A 19,217-nucleotide genomic window follows, 5' to 3' on the forward strand; every position below is an offset into this window, starting at 1 on the left:
TGAGGAAACTGTCAGTTTTCTTCTGACATTTCTCAAGGGATTCCAATGTCACAAACAGCAAGGAGAGCTAGAATTATGGTATTAGCCTTCAAAGCTGATTATTAATGTGTAACGCTTATTTCATTTAAATTAGCATCCCATGGAAGCTGACACATCTAACACCTGATCTTCAGTTACTTTCCCTGGTGATGGGAATAACTTATTGCAACCATGGAATATTTGGTATGCTGTCCTAAAAGGTGAAGGTGGAAAATCTCTCTTGGAGGAGTCATTGCTTACATTTTCAGTGACTTTTCAGATGGTTACATGCATCTGCAAGCATTTATCAGAGACACATCCTGCTTTATATCAAAACCGGTGAGATCCACTTAAAAACTTCTCCAAGTTGCACTGAAATCCAAATTTTTGTCTACCTTCAGTGTTAGCATTAGATTACATATTTAAGCTACAATCCTTATTCACAAATTCCAGCTGTTAAAATGTAGATAATGAAAGGACACTGTGCATACTGCTTAACATTTTCATTCCATGGTTGTATAGTTGGCTGTTTTAAACACATTCATGTCCTGAATGTTAAAAGAGATGGGTTTCTCTTTCCCACAGATTTAAGTCAGATTCTCAGGGGAATGGTTAACTATATTAGTAGCTTTTTTCATTGTGATACTATAATTTGGTGTACAGTGACACAAAATCTTTCTACATCATCTGGAAGACTCCCGTACTGGCCAAGTCTCCCTGGTCTTGAGTATCAGTGGCATTTTACCAGGGGAAGACCTGAATATGAAGTATGGTTTATGATGCCTTGGTGGGATCATGTCTTGTCCTACAGTACAAAAAAATTCAGTTTCTATTCCCTATGTAGGATGAAATATGAACCATACACTACAAACCATGAAGTATGGATAATACAACTTCTTCAAGTATTACTTCAAATGAATTTTGTTTCCACACCTGAACACTTTACCTGATTATGTTTTTTAGAACCATAGAATCACAGAATGGTTTGGGTTGGAAGGGACCTCAAAGACCATCTAGTTCCAACCCCCCTGCCATGGGCAGGGACACCCTCCACTAGACCAGGTTGCCCAAAGCCCCATCCAACCTGGCTTTTCAGTAATCAATTTTAAATTTGTTACTTTTTCCTTTCATAGACAAGTACATTTTTATTTTACTGTGAGGAAAAGTGAACAGAAAGCATTAAGACTAGAAAAATCTATTAAATTTTAACTCTCAGTTTATCTCCCCACTTACTTTTATGTCTTTCTCTGTAATTTTTTTTTCTTTATTGAACTGATTCATTGACAAATAGTTTAGTTGAGATCCCAGAAGAGACGCTTTTTAATGAGTAATGTTGTTTTTAATACCTGATTAGCAAATAAAAAACATCAGACAGACAGATTGTTTTAAGAAATATTTCCTTTACATCATATTTTATGACGATTGTGACTCCCTAGCCCTTTTTCAAGATTTCAAAAGGTTTTTCTTTCCCTTCCTGAGTTCACCTTACTCTTTTTTTTTTTTTTTTCCTACTGTTGACCAAAAATGTTATGGTATTTAGTTTTGAAAAATACCTGGTACGTGATGTTTGAAAAGTACGGAATGGGCCTGAGATTTCCACACGTACAGAAATATTTCTTCATTGTTTGACATTTACCCAACAGCAGAGGGAGAATAGTTACTACTGCTGTGCAACTGAAGCTGATACAGCAGAAAATAATATTCCAGCACCACCAGTCTCTACCCAGGATGATTGTTTTCTGCTGCATCAGCTTTAACATCAGACACTAACATGCCAGGGTTAGGCCAACACAGGAGCTTCTGGAGAGGTGAGATTCTGAATGTCTTGTTACTTCGTGAGTTTTAGGACCGTTACTTCAATTTGATATGTTTTTTTCTTGCTATTTTTATTTTGGAGTGGCTTTTTCACTTCAAGTAGACATGAAGCAGATGTCTTATTTTTCCAGAACTGCATTCTGAGTTATATCCCATTTTTATATAAACTCTCTAAGTAATAGGAATCTTACTTTTTGATCAGAAGTTGCAGCAAAATGGCATGTATTATTTAGACGTGGAAGGTAGGTACATCAGCTTGGCTGATCTGAGGATTAAGAAGTGAGTAATGCTTTGAAAGGGAGGGGCTTGTGACAAATTCAAGATTAACTTTTACATGAAAAGCATAGAGATATTTAATTATTCCTCAATGAGTGAGCACTAACAGCTCTATAACTTTCCCACTTTCCTTACATCTTTTTTCTTTCTGTCCTTTAAAAAAATATTTTTATTATTATTATCTTACCAGTCTACCATCCCATGTAATAGTTAGCATACCTTGTGCTTCTTTGCTCCTTGTCTTTTTCACGTGTTTTTTTCAGGAGAGCATAGCTGTCATGAGTGGAGCTACCTGAAGAGAACATTAGCTTTGCTTTGGAGGCAATTGTGCTTGGCTGGGAAGAGAGAGATTTGTAGGTGGTAGGGTGGGATGAGTGGATGTAGGTGAGTGATCTGAAGGGGGAGTGGAGAATACAGCATTGCAGAGAGCAGACATAATCAGGTTTCTGTGTCTCTCAAAAGAAAAAAAATTCTAGAGACCAAGATCCATGACCCAAAATTAAATGAATGATAACCAACAGTAGGAAAAAGAACCTGCCATAATGACATAAGGACTAAAAGGACTGCATACACTTTAATACGGACTATCAGGACACTATTTGGTACAGTCTAGATATATCAAGCTTTTTTTCTGTGCAAATATTGAGTTATTATAATAAATACCTGAAAAGTCAGGTCTAATGAAACCTGATTTTTATGGTTAAAAAGCCTCTTGGACCTCTTTAGGAATGTTTGCTATAAGGGAGAGATCCAGACAGATCCGTCTCAAAATTCTGGGGGATTTAGGGTCCTGTCACGTGTAATTTTATGCTTCACAAAACCTTTCCCTTAGTATATTAGCAATGTGAACCTGAGATTAATTTACTGAACAGGTAGGTTGCATTTATCTAACATAATCTGCATTTCAGTAGACTTTTGAATAAAACTGTTACACAGAACAAGTGGAACTGCTAGACTATCAAAATGTTTTCTAGTCACACACTTGATGGCTGGGCGGCATATCTTTTATGAAGCTTTCATAGTTTTCTCTCTATTTACCCTTTTATTCTCCCCTATCCCTGTGTTTTGTGGTATGCTTTTTTGGGAATACGTAAATTAAAAAAATATTGTGCTCTCACTTGATATTTTAATCAGACATTAATGGGCTCTTTTGAGAAAGCTGGGACTAAGGTAGCATTGCAAATGAAAATTTAAAATGTAAATTATTTCTCAGCCTTTAAAGCCTTATACAGACAAATTAAACTAAGTTGCCAATATTATTTTTTTACTGATATTCTGTTAAATCCACTTCAGAAATCACATCTGCTGTGAAAACCATAATTGGGGATTCATTCCTAACTGTACTTTTATGAAGAAGATGTACAAACTTCTCAAAGCTACCCAGAGAAGATAACACAGCATGATATATTTAACAACTACTGGAAAAAAATGTTTAAAGAGGGAAAACACATTCCATGGCTAGATATCTATTTCATGTTTAGATAATTTGGAGAAAAGATAGAGGAATCTTCACTCCCTACTCCCACAGAAATGAAATAAATGCAATTTTAGTGCATATTTTACTGATTCTTTTTGGGCAGTGCACACACAAAGGTGATTTGTAGAAACCCAGAGAATTTTTACTCATACATCAGTGAGCAATGATAATTGTGTTCTCTGCCTAATGAAGTCAATCCATTACAAAGGTATAACACAGTTAAAGCTCATCTCTAAGGTCTTTTTTTCTTTGCCTGTAGGGTTTATGTTGTTTTCTGTGATTTTTTTTTTTTTAAAGGATCATCTGTTTCAACTGGAATCGCACAAATTTGAGAGAGGACGAGGCAGGTGCCCTTTTGACCCCAGTTCTTCCTTCACCTCCATCTTAATTGGTAATGATCTTTATGTCAGAAACTTCACGGTCCTGTCAATCTGTCATTCTGAGTCTCTTTCTTCAGCACACCAAAGTGTTGTCAGTCTTCCATCGGAACCTTCCACATGTCAGACTTAATCCTCACGGTGCTGCCCACATTAATATTACATCTCAGGCAGCATTAACTCCAGCAAGGGTGTCACACTGAAGTAAGTAGATGTTATATGACACGTGCCATCCTGAGGAGGTAATTGATTGTTGTGTAATTTTGGAAACCAAAATTTCCTGCTTTCATTCAAAGCAAAGCAATATGTCTAGCTTAGTCTTTTATACCACTGAGACCAATACACAACATTTACTCTTTTTCATATACTGAGATGTAATCTGTGTAACAACCATCTTGTAAAAATGTGAATTTAACTGTTTTTATATTAAGCATTTATTGTTTATATAAATTACAGCTTTTGAGATCAAAATAGATTTTTTTCAATGCTGCCTTCTAACAAAACTATCCAAAACTGGTGATTCTCAGATAGAAGAGTTGATCCTATACTCGACAGTTATAAAAATAGAATTCAGTCTAAGTCCTGCAGTGCCAGAAAGCTGTGCTGAGATAGTGCTCTTCTTTGCCTTGCTGGTAAGTACATCGCTGTAGGGCCGGGACCTTTGACGTTGTAGTATGGCAAACCATATGTTTTTTCCTCTATAATGTTTTCCTGAAAACATTTTGTGAGATCAAGTAAACAAAGACTTGGCAAAATTATAGTACATTGACTAAAAATAGACTGGAACAGCAGGTAAAGGGTGAAAGCTAGATGCACTTAGGGAGTAACACAAAGATTTCTGTTTTTTAGAAACATAAATAAGATGAAAACTGAGCGTTCAAAAGGAATAGTCATTAAAAGACAGAGCTAGAAAAAAGAGGCTGAAGATCAAATACATTTTCAACTTCTTAGAGATAAAAAAGTTAGAGGATTTTAGGGCCCTTTGATATTTACATTTGACTTCGTATTTTAAAATCAGACAGCCAGTCTCTGATTATTAACTACAATGATATAGCTCACCCATGGTTTTGAGGAAGTATTGGTGATGAGTGATACATGTATTTTTACATGCTAGGTTTGTTTGTTCCTTTACATTAACAAATTACTTACAAGAAGAATCTTCATCAGTAATGCTAAATCTTTCAAATTGCAGGAATTCATGAAAATATTGTTAATTTCCATTAAAAAAATCACAGCTCAAATTCTTAACAGTTAGTGGGTTAAGAAGTCATGAAAGAATCAGAAAAAAACCTGCTGTATTTTGACTGAACTTCGAAAATCCATGAAGCACAAATTGTTATGCTTTTCTTCCACCCTTATTTCTAAATTGTTTCTACAGCTTTGAACAGATTCCAGTTTTAGCTCAGCCTGGGAACAAAGACTCATCCCGTGGAATTTGCTGTAGGCCTGAAACCTCATGGTCTAATCTTGAAGTCCTTCTCAACCCTTCCTCAGACAGAACTAAGTAAATAAATTAACCTGATCATGTTCCTACTGTGAGATCAATGTGAATTTTATTTGCTTAAATGGAAGCCAGATTGTTCCACTGAGCATTTCAAGACTAATGGTTAGTCCTTGTGTTTCTGGCCTATTCATTAATTTGCCTGGATTATAGGAGGTCCTATGGATCCTCACAGTTTTATCTGAAAGAGAAATCCATTCAACAGGCTCTCCCCTGGTAAATGTTGATCAGTCCTGGACATCCACTGACAAAGACTTATAAAAACAATCTCACAAAGCTAACAATTCTGTAATGTGAAGGCAGCCTATAGTACCCAAAGGGGGACTACCGGAAAGATGGAGAGGGACAGTTTATCAGGGAGTGTAGTGACAGGACAAGGGTTAATGGGTTCAAGCTGAAGGAGGGGAGATTCATATTAGATATAAGGAAGAAATTCTTTACTGTGAGGGTGGTGAGGCACTGGCACAGGTTGCCCAGAGAAGCTGTGGATGCCCCCTCCCTGGAAGTGTTCAAGGCCAGTTTGGATGGGGCTTTGGGCAACGTGGTCTAGTGAAGGGTGTCCCTGCCCATGGCAGGGGGTTGGGACTAGATGATCTTTGAGGTCCCTTCCAACCCAAACCATTCTATGATTCTACGGTTAACACAGCAGCCTACACCAGCATGGCTATTGACTAACAGTGAGGATTAGACTAACAAAGAAACTTTACATACCTCTGATAAAAGTTTAAAAGCTTTTAAAATCTTGATATTGAAGGATCATTTGCATCATCACTAATTAGAACCAGATTTAGCTAGATTAATTTAGGAAGAAAGAGAATCTCTTGTTCTGTATCTCTTCATGTATTTCAACACATCAGTTAAAATACCCACTTCAAGAAAACAATAGTTCGTGACTTGGCTTTAAAACTAAATATCCATGCTGTCATAAGTTTTATTACAGGTTATATGACTCAGTGGTAAAGTAGCTTGTGATAAATTCCTCAATTTATGAACAATTAACTTTTAGCAATTTATTGTCAGTATCAGGAAACAGAATAGATGTTGGGTGACAGACAGGATGAATAGAACGTATGTGTTTAGAATATCTGCATATAAGATTTTTGGATTTCAATTTCTAATGAACTCTCCCATCTGCTTTCAATAGCCAAAACTATATCAGATCATGCACGCCACACTAGCTCTTGAAAGCTGAGAAATTAATTTACCTGCAATATATCAAAGTGGTGAAAAACCTAAACTACATTTGAATATGTTTTTCTATCCAGGCAATCCATTCTGCTAATATTTTCTGGTTTTGTAGTTTCAAAACAGTTTAATGTATTTGTGTCTTTTACTTTAGACAATGAAATAAAATAATTACATATTATCTCAAAACAGAAGACAGAATACTTGAGTGACAGAAAATACTAATGTACAGAGAAAGTTTACCAGTTAAGCAATAGCTAATTTCTTTTGAGTTTGTTTTATTCCTACTGTGAAAAGTACCACTTGCTAAAAATGTGAATTGGCATTCTGATTTTAGTTGTCATGTGAGTAATAACTGGCTGTCAGTCAAGGAAATGCACAAAAGGTGCTGCTTATGTTCTACTCATTACTTTCTACTCCTTTATTCATAACAGAGCTAGTCCACTTTGTAGAAAGTGATATAATGGGGATTTTACACAAAAAGGACTACTGATGAATAATAGCTTATGTTTGCATTACCTTCCAATTTGAAGCAGGTATACAAAACATGCCAAAAACAAATGAAGGAAATTTGCTTCTAAGGTGGAAGCAGCCAATTTATAGAAATCCCTTGTGTGTGTATATATATATATATATTATTTTTTAATAAAATCACATACTTCAATGTTTTACTTTAAATATTGTCATCTAAGAAATCTTGGGTTTAGAAGAAAAAGTTTGGGTTTGATTTTGTTAATATTTAACTCTGAGAAAAGTGCAAAAAATAAAGGTATCCTTTAAGTGGTCCCAACTCAACTTTGATGTACTTGTTGTCTTGAAAAGAATGCTAGCTAAAAAGTATGCATGTACCACTTGAGCTAAAACTGGTTTTTGAGGTCCATGGGATTTTTTTGTTTGTTTGTTTGTTTAAATAAGGAAAAAAAGAAAGATTCTATTCTAGTTTTAGCAGGATTAACTAGGCTATGTTAAAACTTAAATTTTAGTAATTAGTCAAATACATGAGAAGCTGAGGTTGGACTGGAAGAGGGGAGGAGTTGTGAAGATCTGTGAAATTGTTTAATTTGCAGTTGATTTTTGCTGGAAGAGACTGGTTTATGAGTGTATAAAACCCTACAACCAAGACACGAGTGAGTTGTTACATAGTAGTAGCCTTTTGATGGAGGAGAAAAGAGTAGAAATCTTGCCAGGATTTTCCAAAGCTCAGCCTCAGGTTGTCTCTAAATCTAGAATTAGTCAGCACCTGTAAAAACCTAGTGGTGTTCAAAATTTGTAATATGAATTTAAAGGATGTGCAAAAGGGTACTGAACAGGAAAAGACAAGATGCTTTTAATATGAAAGGTGAAAAAGATCTCAGAATTATGTTGAGTGTTCTTGTGCTGAGATCTTTGCCAGCCACACTCATCAGTATTGTCTCATCGCTTTCCTTAGGCAAGGTGATATGTGTGCGCACACTTGACACTTGTCTGATGTTTAGTTTAGTAACACTTCAGGGTAAAAATCAGGTTTAATTTCTGTATCTATACAATATCTTTAATGGAACAAAATCCATCCAAGACTGGAACATCCATTTTCTCCCCCCAGGATCTCACAGATAAAATCAGTGATAACTTCCTTGGCATATGGTAGAATGCCATACCAGCAGGTTAGCTACATAGACTGATATTTTATACCTATGTCAAACAGAAGGAATAGGCTTCATGTCCAAATTTCTGAACATCTGGACTTCTAAATGTCAATCCTGATCACCAGCAATATGTGATGAATCATTTGCCCTGCACTGATGCATTTTCCAAGATTCATTACGGTGTTGAAAGGATAAAAACATTGTGTTTTGTATTACGCAGCACCATAATTTAAAAACCAAACACCCAGTCTGAGATGTTTTTCCAACAGAATTCTTAAAGGGGGATTTATGACTAATGTAATGCATTAACTAGAGTTGTGAAGATTGGAACATTATTCGGAGATGCAAATTCTGTTGTTTAAGCAGATCTGCGTTGTTTAAAAAATAAAGCTCTCTATTAGTTTTGGGTAACCTTAACTTCTACTGATGCTGTAATTTATATTAACTTTTCATTTCAGTTGCCAATATTTTACACTAAATCACCACCATATATTTTACAAGGCAATATGCATTCTTTATATCGTGAAGCGTAAAGCAAAACTATGCTCAGCTCTGAATCAGCAGAGGTCTCTGAACCAGCCCCAGCTGCCAAACTACAAACTTTTCAGAATCATTATTCAGACTTATTATACCATTCAATTCATACATTATTTCTTAAGAGAAACAAAATTCACACTTTGAGGGAGACCAACAATTAAAATTCTTGCTTTTGCTATAATCCTTTATAAATACCAGCAAATGTTATTTGAATGGATAAATCATGTTTATTTTGATTAGGGGGTAGGAAGCCATGTCACTGAAACCTCCACTCATATTAGCCACGAACTGGAAATAATTTATTTCTCTCTTCTTGTGCAGTTTAAGTCCTGCTGCGTTATTTTCTAACATAAGGATGCCACCTAGTGACAATAACTGTCTGCATCTTAAATTTGGCTTAAAAAATTTCTAATCTATGTCCACAAGGATATGAAATATATTATTATTAATGCTTGGTCAGTTAAGGGGAATTATGCCCATGCATAACTACAAGATAGAATTATTGCTGGTATTTCACTAAAGTAAGATATGTCCGATATCACAATTTTAGATGGGTTTGATAGAGATAGGCTGGATTTTTGAACATATGCATGATCCAGTCGTACCCAACTACATATAGATTTTCCACTGTTATTGGCAATCAATGTATTGTTTCTAATATTGTCCTATGCTTACTTAATTTGTGAATGCCGCCTAAACCCTTTGAAAATGGGACCCAATTTCTGTTCCCATAAATTTTTCAGGAAATAGTTGTGCAGAGCAAATGAGATCTCAGGTCCTGCCCCTACTCTGGTGAATATTATAAGGAGATGAAAACAAGTTATGGCTGGACCAGAGAAAAATAGGTGCTTTTTTTTTCCCTTTCTTTTTTTCTTTTTTCTTTTTTTCTTCTTTTTTTTTTTCTTTTTTTTTTTTTTATTTTTTTTTAATGAACACCTAAGCCCCTCAGCAAGTTACACCCAAACTGTATTTATTTCAGGTAAAGTGGAACAGCTCCAGTAAGCTGACTGGAAAACCCCCTCAGCCTAATAAAACATGTGCTCGTTTATAGAAATAACTTCTAAGGTAGCAGGTACTGCTGCTATCTCTCCAGCTGGGTAGATAACTGCAGCCAGCCCTCCAGTATTTTCAGTATGTGCTTCACCAATGAATCCTTTTTTCAGCCATGTTTTGCACAGAGCCCAATCTGATAACTATGCTCAGGAAACACTCCGCTGTTTGAGGTCTAATCTGTGGATCCAGGTACGGTTTAGCCTTGAGCTGTATCCATGCAGTGTAGCCGTGATCAGTGGTTCGGGGCAGCTACCACTATTGCTTAGCACTGCATCCTCTGAAACCTGCTGCTGCATTTTCACCCCATTTTCTGGCTCCTATTATTTCTGGCTCCTCATAAACCTAACATGGTCCCTCCAGTTCTGGGCCCAAGCAATTTGTTGCTTCTCATTAGCAAGACCAGGGCATGTCTGGAAGTGCTCAGAAGCAAACCACTGGTCAGAGTCTTTGCACTGGTGAAAATTTAGGCGCCAGCAAAGGGTAGGTGTCTCTAGGGCCAGGCACTACTGGAATGACAGTGAGATCTTTGAACTTAGGTACCTGATGTAGCAGATGTTTTTTGTGGCAGGTGAGGTTAGATGTTAATTTAATGCCTTCATGGTTTGTGCGTGAATCTATCCCAAAGTCATCAAGTCAGTTTTGTAAATGAGGCCAAGCCCATGAATGCATCTTAAAATTCTTGTCCTTGTGCTGTTCCAACAGTAAATGTTGCAGTGCTGGTAGAAACCATGTCCATATTCTGGTTAGACTGCATGTAACTTACTGACTCACCCTCTTACCTGAATCTGAGGAAATACTAATGAGCCATGTTTATAATGCATTTCCTATCATATGCAATGAAATCAATAAGTAGAGCATTACCAAATTGTTTTGATTTTGTTTTTTAATCTATGGTCTGCAGGTGGTGAACTATTTACTGGTCTCTACAGTGACTACTGGGGAAGAGACGCTGCTCTGTTTCGCACCATGAATCGCATGGCCCATCTCCGAACTGAACCTGACAGTGAGCGCCTCTTGAAAGGTATGGGAAGAAGGAGAAAGAAGAACATGGAGCCAGAGGTGTTTCAGATAACTAGAGAATTTCTGTTTAACCAGAAATTAAAATGATACTGTCCATGCATAGGTATATCCATTTGGAGATGAATTTGTTTAAACTATCTTTTTTCCATTAAATTTTTCGTGAACCTTCTGCCAGGATGAACATATTGAAATCTTTACTTTGATTACATATTAGATTTAACAACTGGAACTTTTAAGTCCTTCATTTTTCACTTTTAAAATTACTTTTAATTTATACTCTGGGTATTCTATACTATTTCATGATATGCCAGATATAATTAAAATAATACTTTAAAATTATGTATTTAATTAATGGTAGCTTCTAATTAGAACACAGTACTCTTTTTTCTAGATGAGCTCATTTTGTCTTTATATTGCAATAAAACAACTCAATCTTTGCCAAGCTGTGTAGTAAAAAGATGTCATGCAATAACGCAAAATAATAAACATACAGTGATCATAAAGTTAAATGAAGTAAAAAGTTAAAGCAGGCAATTATAAAGAAGAAAATTAAAATATTCCACAAGAAAAATATTGAGAAAAATCATGTGCTGGGAAATTTAGAAATTTTTTCATACTCTTCAATGTGAAATCTAACTGAATTTCAAAGTATTGAAATTTCTGTGAAATGGAGAGTCAGAATTTTGATTTAGAATCATAGAATCATAGAATCTTAAGGTTGAAAAGACCTCTAAGATCATCAGTTCCAACCATCAAAAAACTGTCTGTTTTTCTCCAAAAGTGTTGCAATATTTCATCATAACATTGACATAATTGCTGCAATCTTTGTTAAGGAGAGTCAACAATTGCCTTTTATGGTGATACATATGGTGAGCATCATATTTTCAGTGAAAGTCATAGAAGTCTTTTCTCTCAAATTTCAAGGCAGTTTTCTCCCAGATCAGAAGAGAGAAAATAGTTCTTCTGCATAATTCTTCTGACATGAATCTGACCTTAGTCTTGAATTATTTTCTTTTTTTTTTTTTTTTTAAAATATGTTTAGAAGATGCTTAGATATGCTTTAAGTCCAATACTTAGAGCTTTGCCAAACTGAGTGCTTAGACTGGCTAGATAAGGGTAGCAACAATCAGGTAGATGTTCACAATGTGCAAATGAAGTCTTCTCTTCTCTTCTCTTCTCTTCTCTTCTCTTCTCTTCTCTTCTCTTCTCTTCTCTTCTCTTCCCTCTGGAAGATTTCATTATTTTAAGTATAGAATTCTCTAAATTATAGTCTCAAACTTTGCTTTTCAGTTTGTCTATACTTGAAATTTAAATTTGCAGAAAGGGAATATTTTAAAATGTATATTAAAAACACTTCAGAAAATTAGCAAGTGCTGTATCAATGTCTTAAAATGCAATGACTGTTTTCATAGAGAACAGGAAGTTAGAAAATATTTACATCACCCGCTGCTTCTTAAGAAATCGTACTAATTGTACGAATGACATTGTCATTTAAAAAACTTGTAAAAACTTTGCTACAATTCAGTGGGATGAAATCATCCACAGGTCTGCTTGGTGTAGGGTTAAAAGGTATACAGGCATAGACTGAAGTCTGAACTTAGGTTTCAACTTTGCAGCAAAATGTCAAAACAGGAAAAATTTAGAAGGTTTTTATTTCATGACAAAGATACACCATACATCTTCTGTCTATGAAGATACATGTTCATATAACATCTATTAGCTGAGCTTTTGCTTTATCTAAAAGGCTGTTTGTCCAAAGTTGACGTTCCTACACCTGGTTTGTACGGGATCAAAGGCTGTTATGTGAATAATAGTGCCAGGTTTTAGCCTAATCCAAATTAAAACATATAAACCCCAGAGAATGGGACTGGAAAAAGGTCTTTTTCTTGCACACATACAAAGGAATATTGATCTGTGAATTGAAGCTATAAAAATAGTTTTACATTAATGTATTCCACATATTCTACAGATACTCACCCACAAAAAAAAAAATAGATTTTTTTCCTATTTCTATCACCCTATTCCCCTTAGGTAGCTCTCTGACTGACAGATCCCTGATTCTTTAATTTTATTTTTTCCTTTGAGACCAGCTGATTTTAAGGATTGAAAAAAATAAATGAATGTTTTAATAAACTTGAATTCAATTCCTTTTTGTTTTGTTTTTTTTTAAAGAACCAAAATTTGTTGGCTCATACATGATTCCTGACAATGAAGACCACGATGATAACAAAGTATATTTCTTCTTTACTGAAAAAGCATTAGAAGCTGAGACAAGCACTCATGCTATATATACCAGAGTGGGACGTGTATGTGCGGTAAGATCCTTTTTCTGATTCCCCAGCTAAATGAAAAAAAAAAAAAATAAAAAAAAATCACTCTCCTTTCTTTGGTCCTTCTCCCCAAGGCAAATACAACATCTGTTAGCGTATGTGAAAGTTATAGGTCTGAATGAAAACCCTCCATCTAAACAGCCTCAAGCATTAGAAAATTCAAAAGCAATCTGAAATCTGGGCTTGAAGCCGAATTTTGCTGAGGGAGGACGGCAAAGTTCAGAAATCCTGTTACTCAACTCCATCTCTCTTTGTGCTGATATGTGGTAACAGTAATAGCAGTTGCCCATAGGACTGACTCTCTTACCATCCATATTCTCAAATCAGACCAAGGCTCCATCACCATTAGTGTTGGCAGTAGGTCCAAGGCCTCTTGCAGCTCTCACAGCTGACATAAATTGATATTCCCTCATATTCCTGGTCACAGGATGAGCCCAGCCACCAGCCCTCTCTGACATTCCCTCTTGCCTTCCTATTCTGTCAGCAAGGAGCAGACATTTGTGCAGCGGCCATGGCTATCCTATCAGACAGCTGGATTGGACAAGAGGCAATGGGCATAGACTGAAACACATGAAATCCCTTGAATGTAAGAAAACATTTTTATACTGCAAGGTGGTTGAACACCGACACCAGTTGCCCAGAGTCTCCATCCTTGGAGATATTCAAAACCTGCCTGGATATGGGTCTGAGCAATTGGCTGAGCAGCTCACTCAAGGCAACTTACTTTGAGCAGGGCAGTTGGACTAGGTGATCTCCAAAGGTCCCTGCCAAATTCAACTATTCTGTGATTCTGTAAATTTTGAAAATCTCTTTCTGATGCATGAATGATAGGAGAGATAAAATGTCAACCATCTATAGAATGCTTTATAAATAGTAGCTAATAATAGCTACTAATAGTAGCTAATTAATGTTTTCATTTCATCTCATTCCTCTTCTCCTCAACAGCAACTAAGGAAAATTGTGCAGATAGGAAACTAGAACAGAGCATTGAGTTGTCCAGCAAATTATCATTGCAGATTTACCAGCAGGCACAGAAAAATCATGAGAAAAGACCTTGCTTCCCTCCACTGCCCTGCATGATTATCCATTTCTCACTCAGGCCACGCTCCTGATGTACTGATCCCATCTCTTTTTGGCTCCCTGCCCCCCCCCACAGGAAAGATCTCGGGTAGTTGCTGGAGAGGAGCACTGTTAACATACGACCTCCCAGATTAAGCTGCCCATAATTGGTCCTCTCTGAACAACTGCTGAAGTTTGGGTGCATTCCTTTTCTATTAATTGAACTACGGTAAGGCTGATGAGAGGAGCTCTCCCATCCCCATTGGGACTACATCTGACTGATTAAAGAAAGGAAGAAGCAGCTTATTTATTAGCATCTGATTTTGTTTCTGAAAAAAAAAATTATATTCCCTCTCCTAACTGTAGGGGATACTTTCCTAAAACTATTGTGCAAAGAGCAAGATACAAGTTAAAAATCTCCTGTCACCTCAATGTATAGGATATGTCACATATGCTCACCAGCATACTACCTATTAACATTTCTTAAGGAGTACTCATGTATAACTTAAAACATCTGAAGTATGCAAAGTACCAAATTGCAGCCTAAGATATTAATGTTCACAAAGCCAGTTGGCTTTCTGAATTCAAGCCTGCACCAAGATCTGAAGTAGAATTCTTTGGCCTATGCTCTGGCAGATGTCTGAATAGATTATTTTAATAGTTCCCTCTAAGTCTGAAATACATCCACCTGCATGTCTTATCTCTAGGCATAGGTTTAACCAAAATCCCACAGATCTTTCTATTCCACTTGTACAAAACTCCAAATGCTTTATCATCTGAACATTAACTTCACAGCCAAATGCTATAATTCAAATTTGATTTAATGAATACAGAAAATAGCTAGCTGGTGATTCAAGAACAGGCTTTTTTTCTCCCAGTTTTTATATTTTCATCTGAGCTAGAACAGATTTTGCAACACAGTCATCTACTCTGTATATTTCTACTTTTCTGAGGAAAACAGATCTCTGATTTTGTAAGATCTCAGTGTGAAGCTGAGGAAATCTGTTAAGTTTGGTAGTTTAGAATGAAGCTGTGAGAGGAGTTTTGCAAGCCTGATACAGGGGCTTCAACAGTTAGTTACACAGTCTACCTGAATATAAGGCCATAGCTTTGAGGAAGCTACCCAAAGGTTACAAATTGATTACTAAGTTGTACTAACTGCCCCCTTTTCTTGACAGTCCAAGAGTTGTAATAGCAAGAAAAAGATGAGACAGTCATAGCAAAGCAGGAATGACATGAAGTTATTGAGAAATTGTTAGAACATCACGTAGACACTTGCCTCAGAGTTGCCCCAGCTGTACCAGCTCTATGGATAGGTTCAGCACTTCAGTCTCCAAATGTGTTGATCTCACCCTGCACTGAGCTCCTGAAGCAAAGCTAAACTTTGCTAATGTACTCAGTACATCAGTTAACAAAAATGAGAGATAAAAAAGCTTTACAACAGCTGTATAGTTAAAAATATCCATGGATGTAGTAGAGAATTAAAAAATTCTTATAAACCCACAGCTCTTAATGAGACCTGGACTTGATCAGTGCAATCCTACTTGAAAACTGACTCCAGAGAAATAATACTAGTAATAGACATGTGGTTTGAAAATGCATGCTTTTGACATTAAAAGATACAATGAGTGGCTAATTCAGCAGGGATGTTTGTGCTTCTAGACTTACTCATGCAAATTACCATCAGCCTTTGTTTCCTTCTACGCAGAATGATATGGGAGGCCAGAGAATGCTTGTGAATAAATGGAGCACTTTCCTCAAAACCAGGCTAGTTTGCTCTGTGCCCGGGAGAAATGGAATTGATACGCATTTTGATGAATTAGGTAAATATCCTAGACTGCAACAAACTTAAAACCATCATATAAAACATACACTTTCATGATAACACTTCTTACTGTCAAGTATTATAATTGCATTCATTGACAGGGAACGGTTGTTAGTGTTTTGTTTCCAGTGTATATGAAGTTCTAAACACATGGAGATGACTATCATCAATTATGCCTTTACTTATTGCATTGTTTTCAAAGATTGCTTTTAAAATCTGCATAAAATTAAATCGCATATATGAGTAAAATAGGATTATACTTTTAACAAGCAATGAAGTTTCTCTTTTGGGGCTGAGAAAAGTAGTTTGCTACCAATAACATTGCGTTTAAATTTTACAGAGGATGTGTTTTTGCTGCAAACTCGTGATAACAAAAATCCAGTGATATTTGGCCTCTTCAACACTACAAGGTAAACAACTAGAAGAAATAATAGCAGCAACAGAGGAATGTTTGAACAGCCTATTGAAGAGATAGAAGCTGCATGATAAATATCCCTTAGCAAATATATAGTAAACACTTTAATCCCTGTTCTATTCACAGTGGACTTCCTTGTTAATGTAAAAACTGCTCTATGACACTCGGGGGGCTTGAAATCTCATTCAGTCATTCAGTCTATCTGGATCATAAATTAATTAAATGTTTCTCAGCTTGAAAATTTCCTAGTGTCAAAGTATATGCACTCCTGCATGCTTATGAGAGCAGCCTGTCAGAGCCACCTGTCTTCCTTTAAGAGCTCCACTGTAATTCGAGTTTAAATAGAGAGCGGCTCCTACTAACTTCTTAGTGAAGCCTAAAACACCAGCTGTGATGTTGCTGGTGGCCTCCTTTTCAACAGCAGCCTGGTTCAAGTGTGAGCACGTAGTACTTATTTCTTGGAGATCCAACTGTTAGTTTAGGAGGTAACTGGTAGAGAAGAGCAGCTGTACTTTTGCCACTATTTCACACTCCTGATGTATTTTTTTTTTCTTTCAATTTTTTTTTAATAAAGCAAGGTAGATCTGGTCCTCTAGGAATTCAGGCACCTAGCATTCCTTACTGGTTCCCAATGCCAGTAGAGAAAGGTGGACACCAACTTAAAATGGCCTGAATCACCTTCTGGAGTCTTCAGAGATAATGTCTTTGTAGAGACACTGATGCTTCTTTAAAAAATAATTAGTTGTTTCTCTGGTGAATAAAATTTAAAAGTAAAAAAGATACTTTTATGTGGATTGATCTACATAGAGTGATCTTGATGATGTAACTAATAACACCAACCAACATTCCCACTCAATATAGAAAGACTCCTGTTCATTTCAGTCAGCATAGGATGGTTCTCATTTTTCCAAAATAACAACAACAGGAAAAATCTTAGAGAAGAAAAATGGTTAACTGTTTAAGTCACTAATTAAAGACATATAAGACCTGAGTTCCATTTGCTGCGCTTCCTCTGTGTTCATAAACAAGTAATTTAGAGCCTGTGTTCACATCTTCAAATTTTGGGATAACAGCACAAAGCTTCTTCAGAGAAATGTTATAAATATAAATACATTAAAGACTTTGTAAAGAAAACTGGACACAGCAGTTATAAGAGAAGCATATAGGAAACACTGAGTAGGTTTTTTTCCTGAATATTGTTGAAATGTGACTTTTTTTTAATCGCACAATAATACCAGTACAGGATGTGACATATTGCTTTAATAATGTCTTTGAATTTTACTTCATAGCAATATATTTAGAGGATATGCCATATGTGTTTACCACATGGCAAGTGTCCGAGCAGCTTTCAATGGACCATATGCTCATAAAGAAGGACCTGAATACCACTGGGCTCTATACGAAGGAAAAGTACCTTATCCGAGGCCTGGTTCAGTAAGTACAATCTATTTTCCATTCCCTTGTTATGTAAATGAATTTGGAAAGAAAAAGCAGTCTGCTGCTAATGTACAAATCTTCCAGATTTCACAATCCAAAATATATTTATTTGAATATATACATACTCTAGCATTATTCTGGAAAAGCGTGACATGGGTCAGCAATAAATTCAATCAAGTCCTAGAACCATACATTTCCCAAAGGAAAAGAGTGGAATTAAGTATATAAGGTTTTTAAAAATCCTGTTGGGACTTCAATTTAGCAACCTTGTGTTAAGGTTCCAAAGTTAGGACCTCAGGCAAGAGGGGTAGAAAGAGGCACCTGTAGAAGGTGGGTTCAGAAGCAGTAAAGGCATTACCTGGGAAGGAACTTCTATTGAGCATAGTATAACTGTTCTAAATTTGGCTGCTGACATATTTTTTGAATCTGAACCTTGATAATTTTAATCTAATTACCAAAGAAATAAATGAAAAATCAAATTTATTGAAGTGCATTGAGTGAACCATGGGGTTTTTTTCTAATGGAACTTTCTGGGGAACAAATTGTCCCTACTGACTTGACCTGAGAAAATAAAACCAAGATGAAGTAGAAACACGTACCTATATTTACATTAAAAATATATATAGTTAAGGTACAGGCAATATTTTCCAATGTAAATAAGATCATTACTGGAAACAACAAGCTTACACAAGGCAATTCACTTTCATTCTGTTACCTGGTGACACAAGGGCATTTAACATGTTTTGACGGAAGAAAAAAAAAGATGATCCACTATTTCAAGATCAGGGGGTTCTGGTTCTTTTTTTTTTATTTCTTTTTCAAAAAGGATCAAATTTCAATATTTCTATAATGTGGATTAGTGCACAGGTTAGAAATGAGACACAGATTTTAACAAAAGTAACTAATCGGAAAAAATACACTTGTAGATAAGGAGTAAATCCCCCATCACCTGATGTCCTCCCAAGACCGGTTCTTTCTAGAAGCAATCGTCTAGCATCCTCACAATTAATTGGTGTGCTTTCAGACATCATAGAGTGAGATTTTATTACCCTCAAATCAAGTTTTTGAGCTTATTAACATTCTTGTTCTGTACCCTTTATAAAGAATATGGAAATATTAAAACAATGTTGCAAAGAACCAAACTCAGCAAGATTGCTCATGCTTTTTGTTAATTTTCACACAAGTTTCTCTACAAACCACTTTTTTTTTTTTTCCCCAATGAACATTAAGTGAAGAAAATAAACAAAACCTATTTTGAAAATGCAAT

General features: G+C 35.9%; 1 protein-coding gene across 1 annotated transcript in view; it reads left to right on the forward strand.

Annotated features, from left to right (window-relative positions):
• Nucleotides 1–19,217, forward strand: part of SEMA3E (semaphorin 3E) — a 147,496-nt gene that overhangs the window by 104,085 nt on the left and 24,194 nt on the right. The window contains exons 5-10 of the mRNA XM_054835466.1: nucleotides 3,884–3,977; nucleotides 10,766–10,885; nucleotides 13,057–13,199; nucleotides 15,982–16,096; nucleotides 16,439–16,508; nucleotides 17,803–17,947. Of these exons, the coding sequence (XP_054691441.1) occupies nucleotides 3,884–3,977; nucleotides 10,766–10,885; nucleotides 13,057–13,199; nucleotides 15,982–16,096; nucleotides 16,439–16,508; nucleotides 17,803–17,947 (687 nt within the window). The remainder of the gene's footprint in view (nucleotides 1–3,883; nucleotides 3,978–10,765; nucleotides 10,886–13,056; nucleotides 13,200–15,981; nucleotides 16,097–16,438; nucleotides 16,509–17,802; nucleotides 17,948–19,217) is intronic.

This window comes from Grus americana, chromosome 1, assembly GCF_028858705.1.
Source record: "Grus americana isolate bGruAme1 chromosome 1, bGruAme1.mat, whole genome shotgun sequence".
In the NCBI taxonomy this organism is placed as follows: domain Eukaryota; kingdom Metazoa; phylum Chordata; class Aves; order Gruiformes; family Gruidae; genus Grus; species Grus americana.